A 12,500-nucleotide genomic window follows, 5' to 3' on the forward strand; every position below is an offset into this window, starting at 1 on the left:
ACTCTGTTACACTGTTACTCTGTTACTCTGTTACTCTGTTACACTGTTACTCTGTTACACTGTTACTCTGTTACACTGTTACTCTGTTACACTGTTACTCTGTTACTCTGTTACACTGTTACACTGTTACTCTGTTACTCTGTTACTCTGTTACACTGTTACTCTGTTACTCTGTTACCTGTTACTCTGTTACACTGTTACACTGTTACTCTGTTACACTGTTACTCTGTTACTCTGTTACTCTGTTAAACTGTTACTCTGTTACTCTGTTACACTGTTACTCTGTTACACTGTTACTCTGTTACTCTGTTACTCTGTTACACTGTTACACTGTTACTCTGTTACTCTGTTACACTGTTACTCTGTTACTCTGTTACACTGTTACTCTGTTACTCTGTTACACTGTTACTCTGTTACACTGTTACACTGTTACTCTGTTACTCTGTTACACTGTTACTCTGTTACACTGTTACACTGTTACTCTGTTACACTGTTACTCTGTTACTCTGTTACTCTGTTACACTGTTACTCTGTTACACTGTTACACTGTTACTCTGTTACACTGTTACTCTGTTACACTGTTACTCTGTTACTCTGTTACACTGTTACTCTGTTACTCTGTTACACTGTTACTCTGTTACTCTGTTACACTGTTACTCTGTTACTCTGTTACACTGTTACTCTGTTACACTGTTACACTGTTACTCTGTTACACTGTTACACTGTTACTCTGTTACACTGTTACTCTGTTACTCTGTTACTCTGTTACTCTGTTACTCTGTTACTCTGTTACTCTGTTACACTGTTACTCTGTTACTCTGTTACTCTGTTACACTGTTACTCTGTTACACTGTTAAACTGTTACTCTGTTACTCTGTTACACTGTTACTCTGTTACTCTGTTACTCTGTTACACTGTTACTCTGTTACACTGTTAAACTGTTACTCTGTTACTCTGTTACACTGCCTGTTACTCTGTTAACTGTTACTCTGTTACTCTGTTACACTGTTACTCTGTTACTCTGTTTACTCTGTTACACTGTTACTCTGTTACACTGTTACTCTGTTACTCTGTTACTCTGTTACACTGTTACTCTGTTACACTGTTACACTGTTACTCTGTTACTCTGTTACACTGTTACTCTGTTACTCTGTTAAACTGTTACTCTGTTACTCTGTTACACTGTTACTCTGTTACTCTGTTACTCTGTTACACTGTTACACTGTTACTCTGTTACTCTGTTACACTGTTACTCTGTTACACTGTTACTCTGTTACTCTGTTACTCTGTTACTCTGTTACACTGTTACTCTGTTACTCTGTTACTCTGTTACACTGGTACTCTTTTACTCTGTTACTCTGTTACACTGTTACTCTGTTACTCTGTTACACTGTTACTCTGTTACTCTGTTACACTGTTACACTGTTACTCTGTTACTCTGTTACACTGTTACTCTGTTACTCTGTTACACTGTTACTCTGTTACTCTGTTACTCTGTTACTGTTACTCTGTTACTCTGTTACACTGTTACTCTGTTACTCTGTTACACTGTTACTCTGTTACACTGTTACTCTGTTACTCTGTTACTCTGTTACACTGTTACTCTGTTACACTGTTACACTGTTACTCTGTTACTCTGTTACACTGTTACTCTGTTAACTGTTACTCTGTTACTCTGTTACACTGTTACTCTGTTACTCTGTTACTCTGTTACACTGTTACACTGTTACTCTGTTACTCTGTTACACTGTTACTCTGTTACACTGTTACTCTGTTAAACTGTTACTCTGTTACTCTGTTACACTGTTACACTGTTACTCTGTTACTCTGTTACACTGTTACTCTGTTACTCTGTTACTCTGTTACACTGTTACACTGTTACTCTGTTACTCTGTTACACTGTTACACTGTTACTCTGTTACTCTGTTACACTGTTACTCTGTTTACTCTGTTACACTGTTACTCTGTTAACACTGTTACACTGTTACTCTGTTACTCTGTTACTCTGTTACACTGTTACTGTACTGTTACTCTGTTACTCTGTTACACTGTTACTCTGTTACACTGTTACTCTGTTACTCTGTTACTCTGTTACACTGTTACTCTGTTACACTGTTACTCTGTTACTCTGTTACACTGTTACTCTGTTACACTGTTAATCCTGTTACTCTGTTACTCTGTTACACTGTTACTCTGTTACACTGTTACTCTGTTACTCTGTTACTCTGTTACACTGTTACTCTGTTACTCTGTTACACTGTTACTCTGTTACTCTGTTACACTGTTACTCTGTCTCTGTCACTTACTCTGTTACACGGTTAAATTGTTACTCTGTTACTCTGTTACACTGTTACTCTGTTACACTGTTACTCTGTTACTCTGTTACTCTGTTACACTGTTACTCTGTTACACTGTTACTCTGTTACACTGTTACTCTGTTACTCTGTTACTCTGTTACTCTGTTACACTGTTACTCTGTTACACTGTTACTCTGTTACTCTGTTACTCTGTTACACTGTTAAACTGTTACTCTGTTACTCTGTTACACTGTTACTCTGTTACACTGTTACTCTGTTACTCTGTTACTCTGTTACACTGTTACTCTGTTACACTGTTACACTGTTACTCTGTTACTCTGTTACACTGTTACTCTGTTACACTGTTACACTGTTACTCTGTTACTCTGTTACTCTGTTACTCTGTTACTCTGTTACACTGTTACTCTGTTACACTGTTAAACTGTTACTCTGTTACTCTGTTACACTGTTAATCTGTTACTCTGTTACTCTGTTACACTGTTACTCTGTTACTCTGTTACTCTGTTACACTGTTACTCTGTTACACTGTTACTCTGTTACTCTGTTACTCTGTTACACTGTTACACTGTTACTCTGTTACTCTGTTACACTGTTACTCTGTTACTCTGTTACTCTGTTACACTGTTACTCTGTTACTCTGTTACACTGTTACTCTGTTACACTGTTACACTGTTACTCTGTTACACTGTTACTCTGTTACTCTGTTACTCTGTTACACTGTTACTCTGTTACTCTGTTACACTGTTACTCTGTTACACTGTTACTCTGTTACTCTGTTACTCTGTTACACTGTTACTCTGTTACTCGTTACACTGTTACTCTGTTACACTGTTACTCTGTTACTCTGTTACACTGTTACTCTGTTACTCTGTTACACTGTTACTCTGTTACACTGTTACACTGTTACTCTGTTACTCTGTTACACTGTTACTCTGTTACCTCTGTTACACCTGTTAAACTGTTACTCTGTTACACTGTTACTCTGTTACTCTGTTACTCTGTTACACTGTTACTCTGTTACACTGTTACACTGTTACCTCTGTTACTCGACTGTTACTCTGTTAAACTGTTACTCTGTTACTCTGTTACACTGTTACTCTGTTACTCTGTTACTCTGTTAAACTGTTACTCTGTTACACTGTTACTCTGTTACTCTGTTACACTGTTACTCTGTTACACTGTTACACTGTTACTCTGTTACACTGTTACTCTGTTACTCTGTTACACTGTTACTCTGTTACACTGTTACACTGTTACTCTGTTACTCTGTTACACTGTTACTCTGTTACTCTGTTACACTGTTACTCTGTTACTCTGTTACACTGTTACTCTGTTACACTGTTACACTGTTACTCTGTTACTCTGTTACACTGTTACTCTGTTACTCTGTTACTCTGTTACACTGTTACTCTGTTACACTGTTAACCTGTTACTCTGTTACACTGTTACACTGTTACTCTGTTAAACTGTTACTCTGTTCACTGTACTCTGTTACACTGTTACACTGTTACTCTGTTACTCTGTTACTCTGTTACACTGTTACTCTGTTACACTGTTACTCTGTTACTCTGTTACTCTGTTACACTGTTACTCTGTTACACTGTTAAACTGTTACTCTGTTACTCTGTTACACTGTTACTCTGTTACACTGTTAAACTGTTACTCTGTTACTCTGTTACACTGTTACTCTGTTACTCTGTTACTCTGTTACACTGTTACACTGTTACTCTGTTACTCTGTTACACTGTTACTCTGTTACACTGTTACTCTGTTACTCTGTTACTCTGTTACTCTGTTACTCTGTTACACTGTTACACTGTTACTCTGTTACTCTGTTACACTGTTACTCTGTTAACTGTTACTCTGTTACTCTGTTACACTGTTACATGTTGTTCAATGTTACTCTGTTACACTGTTACACTGTTACTCTGTTACTCTGTTACACTGTTACTCTGTTACTCTGTTACACTGTTACTCTGTTAAACTGTTACTCTGTTACTCTGTTACTCTGTTACTCTGTTACACTGTTACTCTGTTACACTGTTACACTGTTACTCTGTTACACTGTTACTCTGTTACTCTGTTACTCTGTTACACTGTTACTCTGTTACACTGTTACACTGTTAATCTGTTACTCTGTTACTCTGTTACACTGTTACATCTACTGTTTCTCTGTTACTCTGTTACACTGTTACTTCTGTTCACGTTACTCTGTTACTCTGTTACACTGTTACACTGTTACTCTGTTACTCTGTTACACTGTTACTCTGTTACACTGTTACACTGTTACTCTGTTACTCTGTTACACTGTTAAACTGTTACTCTGTTACTCTGTTACACTGTTACTCTGTACTCTGTTACTCTGTTACACTGTTAAACTGTTACTCTGTTACTCTGTTACCTGTTTAACTGTTACACTGTTACTCTGTTACTCTGTTACACTGTTACTCTGTTACACTGTTACACTGTTTACTCTGTTACACTGTTACTCTGTTACTCTGTTACTCTGTTAAACTGTTAACTGAACTCTGTTACACTGTTACCACTGTACCTCTGTTACTCTGTTACACTGTTACTCTGTTACACTGTTTACTCTGTTACTCTGTTACTCTGTTACACTGTTACTCTGTTACACTGTTACTCTGTTACTCTGTTACACTGTTAAACTGTTACTCTGTTACTCTGTTACACTGTTACTCTGTTACTCTGTTACACTGTTACTCTGTTACACTGTTACTCTGTTACTCTGTTACACTGTTACTCTGTTACACTGTTACTCTGTTACTCTGTTACTCTGTTACACTGTTAAACTGTTACTCTGTTACTCTGTTACTCTGTTACACTGTTACTCTGTTACTCTGTTACACTGTTACTCTGTTACTCTGTTACTCTGTTACTCTGTTACACTGTTAAACTGTTACTCTGTTACTCTGTTACACTGTTACTCTGTTACACTGTTACTCTGTTACTCTGTTACTCTGTTACACTGTTACTCTGTTACACTGTTACACTGTTACTCTGTTACTCTGTTACACTGTTACTCTGTTACACTGTTACACTGTTACACTGTTACTCTGTTACTCTGTTACACTGTTACTCTGTTACTCTGTTACACTGTTACTCTGTTACTCTGTTACACTGTTAAACTGTTACTCTGTTACTCTGTTACACTGTTACTCTGTTACACTGTTACTCTGTTACTCTGTTACTCTGTTACACTGTTACTCTGTTACTCTGTTACACTGTTACTCTGTTACTCTGTTACACTGTTAAACTGTTACTCTGTTACTCTGTTACACTGTTACTCTGTTACTCTGTTACACTGTTACTCTGTTACACTGTTACTCTGTTACTCTGTTACACTGTTACTCTGTTACTCTGTTACTCTGTTAAACTGTTACTCTGTTACTCTGTTACACTGTTACACTGTTACACTGTTACTCTGTTACACTGTTACACTGTTACACTGTTACTCTGTTACTCTGTTACACTGTTACTCTGTTACACTGTTACACTGTTAAACTGTTACTCTGTTACTCTGTTACACTGTTACTCTGTTACTCTGTTACTCTGTTACACTGTTACTCTGTTACTCTGTTACACTGTTAAACTGTTACTCTGTTACTCTGTTACTCTGTTAAACTGTTACTCTGTTACACTGTTACTCTGTTACTCTGTTACTCTGTTACACTGTTACACTGTTACTCTGTTACACTGTTACTCTGTTACACTGTTACACTGTTACTCTGTTACTCTGTTACACTGTTAAACTGTTACTCTGTTACACTGTTACTCTGTTACTCTGTTACTCTGTTACACTGTTAAACTGTTAAACTGTTACTCTGTTACTCTGTTACTCTGTTACACTGTTACACTGTTACTCTGTTACTCTGTTACACTGTTACTCTGTTACACTGTTACACTGTTACTCTGTTACACTGTTACTCTGTTACTCTGTTAAACTGTTACTCTGTTACACTGTTACTCTGTTACTCTGTTACACTGTTACTCTGTTACACTGTTACTCTGTTACTCTGTTACTCTGTTACACTGTTACTCTGTTACTCTGTTACACTGTTAAACTGTTACTCTGTTACTCTGTTACACTGTTACTCTGTTACTCTGTTACACTGTTACTCTGTTACACTGTTACTCTGTTACTCTGTTACACTGTTACTCTGTTACACTGTTACTCTGTTACACTGTTACTCTGTTACACTGTTACTCTGTTACTCTGTTACACTGTTAAACTGTTACTCTGTTACTCTGTTACACTGTTACTCTGTTACACTGTTAAACTGTTACTCTGTTACTCTGTTACACTGTTACTCTGTTAAACTGTTACTCTGTTACTCTGTTACACTGTTACTCTGTTACTCTGTTACACTGTTACTCTGTTACTCTGTTACTCTGTTACACTGTTACTCTGTTACTCTGTTACACTGTTACACTGTTACTCTGTTACACTGTTACTCTGTTACACTGTTACTCTGTTACTCTGTTACACTGTTACTCTGTTACACTGTTAAACTGTTACTCTGTTACTCTGTTACACTGTTACTCTGTTACACTGTTACTCTGTTAAACTGTTACTCTGTTACTCTGTTACACTGTTACTCTGTTACTCTGTTACACTGTTACACTGTTACTCTGTTACTCTGTTACACTGTTACTCTGTTACACTGTTACACTGTTACTCTGTTACTCTGTTACTCTGTTACACTGTTAAACTGTTACTCTGTTACTCTGTTACACTGTTACTCTGTTACTCTGTTACTCTGTTACACTGTTACTCTGTTACACTGTTACTCTGTTACACTGTTACTCTGTTAAACTGTTACTCTGTTACTCTGTTACTCTGTTACACTGTTACACTGTTACACTGTTACACTGTTACACTGTTACACTGTTACTCTGTTACTCTGTTACACTGTTACTCTGTTACACTGTTACTCTGTTACTCTGTTACACTGTTACTCTGTTACTCTGTTACACTGTTACTCTGTTACACTGTTACTCTGTTACTCTGTTACACTGTTACTTGTTACACTGTTACTCTGTTACTCTGTTACACTGTTACTCTGTTACTCTGTTACACTGTTACACTGTTACTCTGTTACTCTGTTACACTGTTACTCTGTTACACTGTTAAACTGTTACTCTGTTACACTGTTACTCTGTTACTCTGTTACTCTGTTACACTGTTACTCTGTTACACTGTTACACTGTTACTCTGTTACTCTGTTACACTGTTACTCTGTTAAACTGTTACACTGTTACTCTGTTACACTGTTACTCTGTTACTCTGTTACTCTGTTAAACTGTTACTCTGTTACACTGTTACTCTGTTACTCTGTTACACTGTTACTCTGTTACACTGTTACACTGTTACTCTGTTACTCTGTTACTCTGTTACTCTGTTAAACTGTTACTCTGTTACACTGTTACTCTGTTACTCTGTTACACTGTTACTCTGTTACACTGTTACTCTGTTACTCTGTTACACTGTACCTTGTTACACTGTTACTCTGTTACTCTGTTACACTGTTACTCTGTTACACTGTTACACTGTTACTCTGTTACTCTGTTACACTGTTACTCTGTTACACTGTTACACTGTTACTCTGTTACTCTGTTACACTGTTACTCTGTTACACTGTTAAACTGTTACTCTGTTACTCTGTTACTCTGTTACACTGTTAAACTGTTACTCTGTTACTCTGTTACACTGTTACTCTGTTACTCTGTTAAACTGTTACTCTGTTACTCTGTTACTCTGTTACTCTGTTACACTGTTACACTGTTACTCTGTTACTCTGTTACACTGTTACTCTGTTACACTGTTACTCTGTTACTCTGTTACTCTGTTACACTGTTACACTGTTACTCTGTTACTCTGTTACACTGTTACTCTGTTACTCTGTTACACTGTTAAACTGTTAAACTGTTACTCTGTTACTCTGTTACACTGTTACACTGTTACTCTGTTACTCTGTTACACTGTTACTCTGTTACACTGTTACACTGTTACTCTGTTACACTGTTACTCTGTTACTCTGTTACTCTGTTAAACTGTTACTCTGTTACTCTGTTACTCTGTTACTCTGTTACTCTGTTACACTGTTACTCTGTTACTCTGTTACACTGTTACTCTGTTACACTGTTACTCTGTTACACTGTTACACTGTTACTCTGTTACTCTGTTACTCTGTTACTCTGTTAAACTGTTAAACTGTTACTCTGTTACTCTGTTACTCTGTTACACTGTTACACTGTTACTCTGTTACACTGTTACTCTGTTACACTGTTACTCTGTTACACTGTTACTCTGTTACTCTGTTACTCTGTTACTCTGTTACTCTGTTACACTGTTACTCTGTTACACTGTTACTCTGTTACTCTGTTACACTGTTACTCTGTTACTCTGTTACACTGTTACTCTGTTACTCTGTTACACTGTTAAACTGTTACTCTGTTACTCTGTTACACTGTTACTCTGTTACACTGTTACTCTGTTACTCTGTTACACTGTTACTCTGTTACTCTGTTACACTGTTACTCTGTTACTCTGTTACTCTGTTACACTGTTAAACTGTTACTCTGTTACTCTGTTACTCTGTTACACTGTTACACTGTTACTCTGTTACACTGTTACTCTGTTACACTGTTACTCTGTTACTCTGTTACTCTGTTAAACTGTTACTCTGTTACACTGTTACTCTGTTACACTGTTACTCTGTTACTCTGTTACTCTGTTACACTGTTACTCTGTTACACTGTTACTCTGTTACTCTGTTACACTGTTACTCTGTTACTCTGTTACACTGTTACTCTGTTACTCTGTTACACTGTTACTCTGTTACTCTGTTACACTGTTAAACTGTTACTCTGTTACTCTGTTACACTGTTACTCTGTTACACTGTTACTCTGTTACTCTGTTACACTGTTACTCTGTTACTCTGTTACACTGTTACTCTGTTACTCTGTTACACTGTTAAACTGTTACTCTGTTACTCTGTTACACTGTTACTCTGTTACTCTGTTACACTGTTACTCTGTTACTCTGTTACTCTGTTACTCTGTTACTCTGTTACTCTGTTACACTGTTAAACTGTTACTCTGTTACTCTGTTACACTGTTACTCTGTTACTCTGTTACACTGTTACTCTGTTACACTGTTACTCTGTTACTCTGTTACACTGTTACTCTGTTACACTGTTACTCTGTTACTCTGTTACACTGTTACACTGTTACTCTGTTACTCTGTTACACTGTTACTCTGTTACACTGTTACTCTGTTACTCTGTTACACTGTTACTCTGTTACTCTGTTACTCTGTTACACTGTTACACTGTTACTCTGTTACTCTGTTACTCTGTTACACTGTTACACTGTTACTCTGTTAAACTGTTACTCTGTTACTCTGTTACACTGTTACTCTGTTACTCTGTTAAACTGTTACTCTGTTACTCTGTTACTCTGTTACTCTGTTAAACTGTTACTCTGTTACTCTGTTACACTGTTAAACTGTTACTCTGTTACTCTGTTACACTGTTACTCTGTTACTCTGTTACACTGTTAAACTGTTACTCTGTTACTCTGTTACACTGTTACACTGTTAAACTGTTACACTGTTACTCTGTTACTCTGTTACACTGTTACTCTGTTACTCTGTTACACTGTTACTCTGTTAAACTTCTACTCTGTTAAACTGTTACTCTGTTACTGTTACACTGTTACTCTGTTACTCTGTTACACTGTTACTCTGTTACACTGTTAAACTGTTACTCTGTTACTGTTACACTGTTACACTGTTACTCTGTTACTCTGTTACACTGTTAAACTGTTACTCTGTTACTCTGTTACACTGTTACACTGTTAAACTGTTACACTGTTACTCTGTTACTCTGTTACACTGTTACTCTGTTACTCTGTTACACTGTTACTCTGTTAAACTTCTACTCTGTTAAACTGTTACTCTGTTACTGTTACACTGTTACTCTGTTACTCTGTTACACTGTTACTCTGTTACACTGTTAAACTGTTACTCTGTTACTGTTACACTGTTACTCTGTTACTCTGTTACACTGTTACTCTGTTACACTGTTACTCTGTTACTCTGTTAAACTTCTACTCTGTTAAACTGTTACTCTGTTACTGTTACTGTTACTGTTACTCTGTTACTCTGTTACTGTTACTGTTACTGTTACTTTGTTACTGGTACTGTTACTTGTGCGTCGTACAGAAGCGGATCAGGTCCTGGAACCTGGCGTGCTGGTTCAGGTCTCGGTGCTTCAGTTGACCCATGATGTGTCTCTTCCAGGTCTCCGCCGACCGGCCGCCGCGTCCCGGAGCCCAATCCGTCATCACGGTCAGAGCTCCCGGCCTGCTGCTCCGGGCTGTTACCGGCTCCTCCAGGCTGCTCTCCCCGCTGACTGGCGCTCACTGAGCGGCCTGATGCTCCGGGCTGCTCCGCGTCGGAGCTCCGGCTGTTCTCACCGCCGCCATGTTGCTCCTCCTCCTTCCTGTTGACGTTTCTTCTTCTTCTTCTCTGGTGTTTGTTTGTTTGTTTGTTTGTTTAATTATCATTTCAAAATGTCAGTATCCATAGTAACAGCAGAAAACATTAAAAACATTTACAAACAGAAGCATAAACATAAACAAAGAGCCAAACATTAAAGAACAGAAAGAAAACAAAACCAACATCAAATTATAATAAAAAAATGGAATTAATAATAATAATAATAAAAAACGCAATAAAAATAAATAAATAAATAAAAATAAAAAAGACCACGTGAGAGTATGACAATAATTTCACTTAAAAACATGAAAGATATCACATACATTCATTGTTTTCATTGTTTTCATTGCTTTGTGAGGGAGAAATTGTTGACAGATATAATTCCATTTCTTTCATAAATACAAAGAAATTAGGCTTTTTACCCGTAAATGTACACGTGTGAATGTGGAACAAATTAAATTAATAAGAAAGAATGCATCACTGTCTTTGTCACTGTAACCATAGCAACCAAGTATATAAAATTATTGACATCTTTCCACAATTCACATGATGACTGACCTGAGCAGAGTAAATGAGTTTCAGGATGGGATTTTTACATCTACGTCACTCTGACGGGGGGCGGGGCTCAGGCCGCTCTCAGCCAATCAGCGCCCGTTCTCTTCTCTTCCGGGTTTGACTCGAGGGAAAAACAAAACAACCCTCAGGACACGCCCCCTGATGACGTCATCAAACTAACTTTACATAAAACTTAAACATGTTCAGATTTTAATTTACAACTAAATTATGCACATATATTTTACAGTTTAAAAAATATAAAAAAATAAAATAAATTAAACAACAGATAAAAAGTACAGAAAGGGAAAGATTAATGAAAACTAAAAATTGGAATAAATTTAAATAGTTTTTTACCAATTTAGAATTGTTGAGTTTTAAGATTTCAATTGTAGTCAAGTTTTAAAATCTGTATTTTTAAAAGTATAAAAGGAACGTAGTCTTTTAAAAAAAAACATTTTTGGATATAATATTTTATCTTTTTTATTTCTATTAATTATTTATAGGTTATTTTTTTATTTCATCAAAGTAAAAACGGATAATTCTCTTCATCTCCGTTCAGTGGAAAATAAAAAGTCTGAAATAATAAATATGAAACTCTGTGAAACAGTTTGAACTTTTATTATTAAGAAACAAATAAAACTAGTTTATGTACAAACGGTGATTAAAAACATAGAAAACATGTTGCTGCTATAAAAACCAGCTTAAGGTGCGTTCAAATGTAAAACACTGATCCGGCCCACGTTAACGTGAAGTTTGTCCTGTTTCAGCTTCCGTACCGGGTCCTGGTCCCAGTTCAGCCTCCGTACCGGGTCCTGGTCCCGTTACAGCCTCCGTACCGTGTCCTGGTTCAGATTCGGTTCAGTTTGTTCTGGGTCATCTGGACCAGCAGCTCAGAGTATCTCTCCAGCAGAGACATCGTCCCGTCGTCCTCCGGTCCACCAGAGGAGGGGGCGCCGCCGCCGCCTCGTACGTCCCCCCCCCGCAGCACCGCCGCCAGCTCAGAGTGGACGACATCAAACGCACCCTGCAGGACGGACGCCATCTGAAGACGGCGCTCCGACCCGCCAACCGCCACACCGAGCTGCAGGACATGAAATCAGAAGAA

The 12,500-nt window shown here is 37.4% G+C and overlaps 2 protein-coding genes across 3 annotated transcripts in view; both read right to left on the minus strand.

Moving 5' to 3' along the window:
* The window catches only part of atg16l2 (ATG16 autophagy related 16-like 2 (S. cerevisiae)), a 106,998-nt gene extending 96,163 nt beyond the window's left edge, over window positions 1–10,835 (minus strand). The window contains exon 1 of one of the 2 annotated variants that reach the window (XM_074640884.1): window positions 10,563–10,835. In XM_074640884.1, the coding sequence (XP_074496985.1) occupies window positions 10,563–10,686 (124 nt within the window). In that variant the 5' untranslated portion in view covers window positions 10,687–10,835. The remainder of the gene's footprint in view (window positions 1–10,562) is intronic. The other variant, XM_074640885.1, reaches the window with a different exon arrangement.
* Window positions 10,836–11,998: 1,163 nt separating this feature from the next.
* The window catches only part of wdr62 (WD repeat domain 62), a 50,489-nt gene continuing 49,987 nt past the window's right edge, over window positions 11,999–12,500 (minus strand). The window contains exon 33 of the mRNA XM_074640890.1: window positions 11,999–12,476. Within this exon, the coding sequence (XP_074496991.1) occupies window positions 12,243–12,476 (234 nt within the window). The 3' untranslated portion in view covers window positions 11,999–12,242. The remainder of the gene's footprint in view (window positions 12,477–12,500) is intronic.

The sequence above is a fragment of the Sebastes fasciatus genome, chromosome 7 (genome assembly GCF_043250625.1).
Source record: "Sebastes fasciatus isolate fSebFas1 chromosome 7, fSebFas1.pri, whole genome shotgun sequence".
NCBI classification, from domain to species: domain Eukaryota; kingdom Metazoa; phylum Chordata; class Actinopteri; order Perciformes; family Sebastidae; genus Sebastes; species Sebastes fasciatus.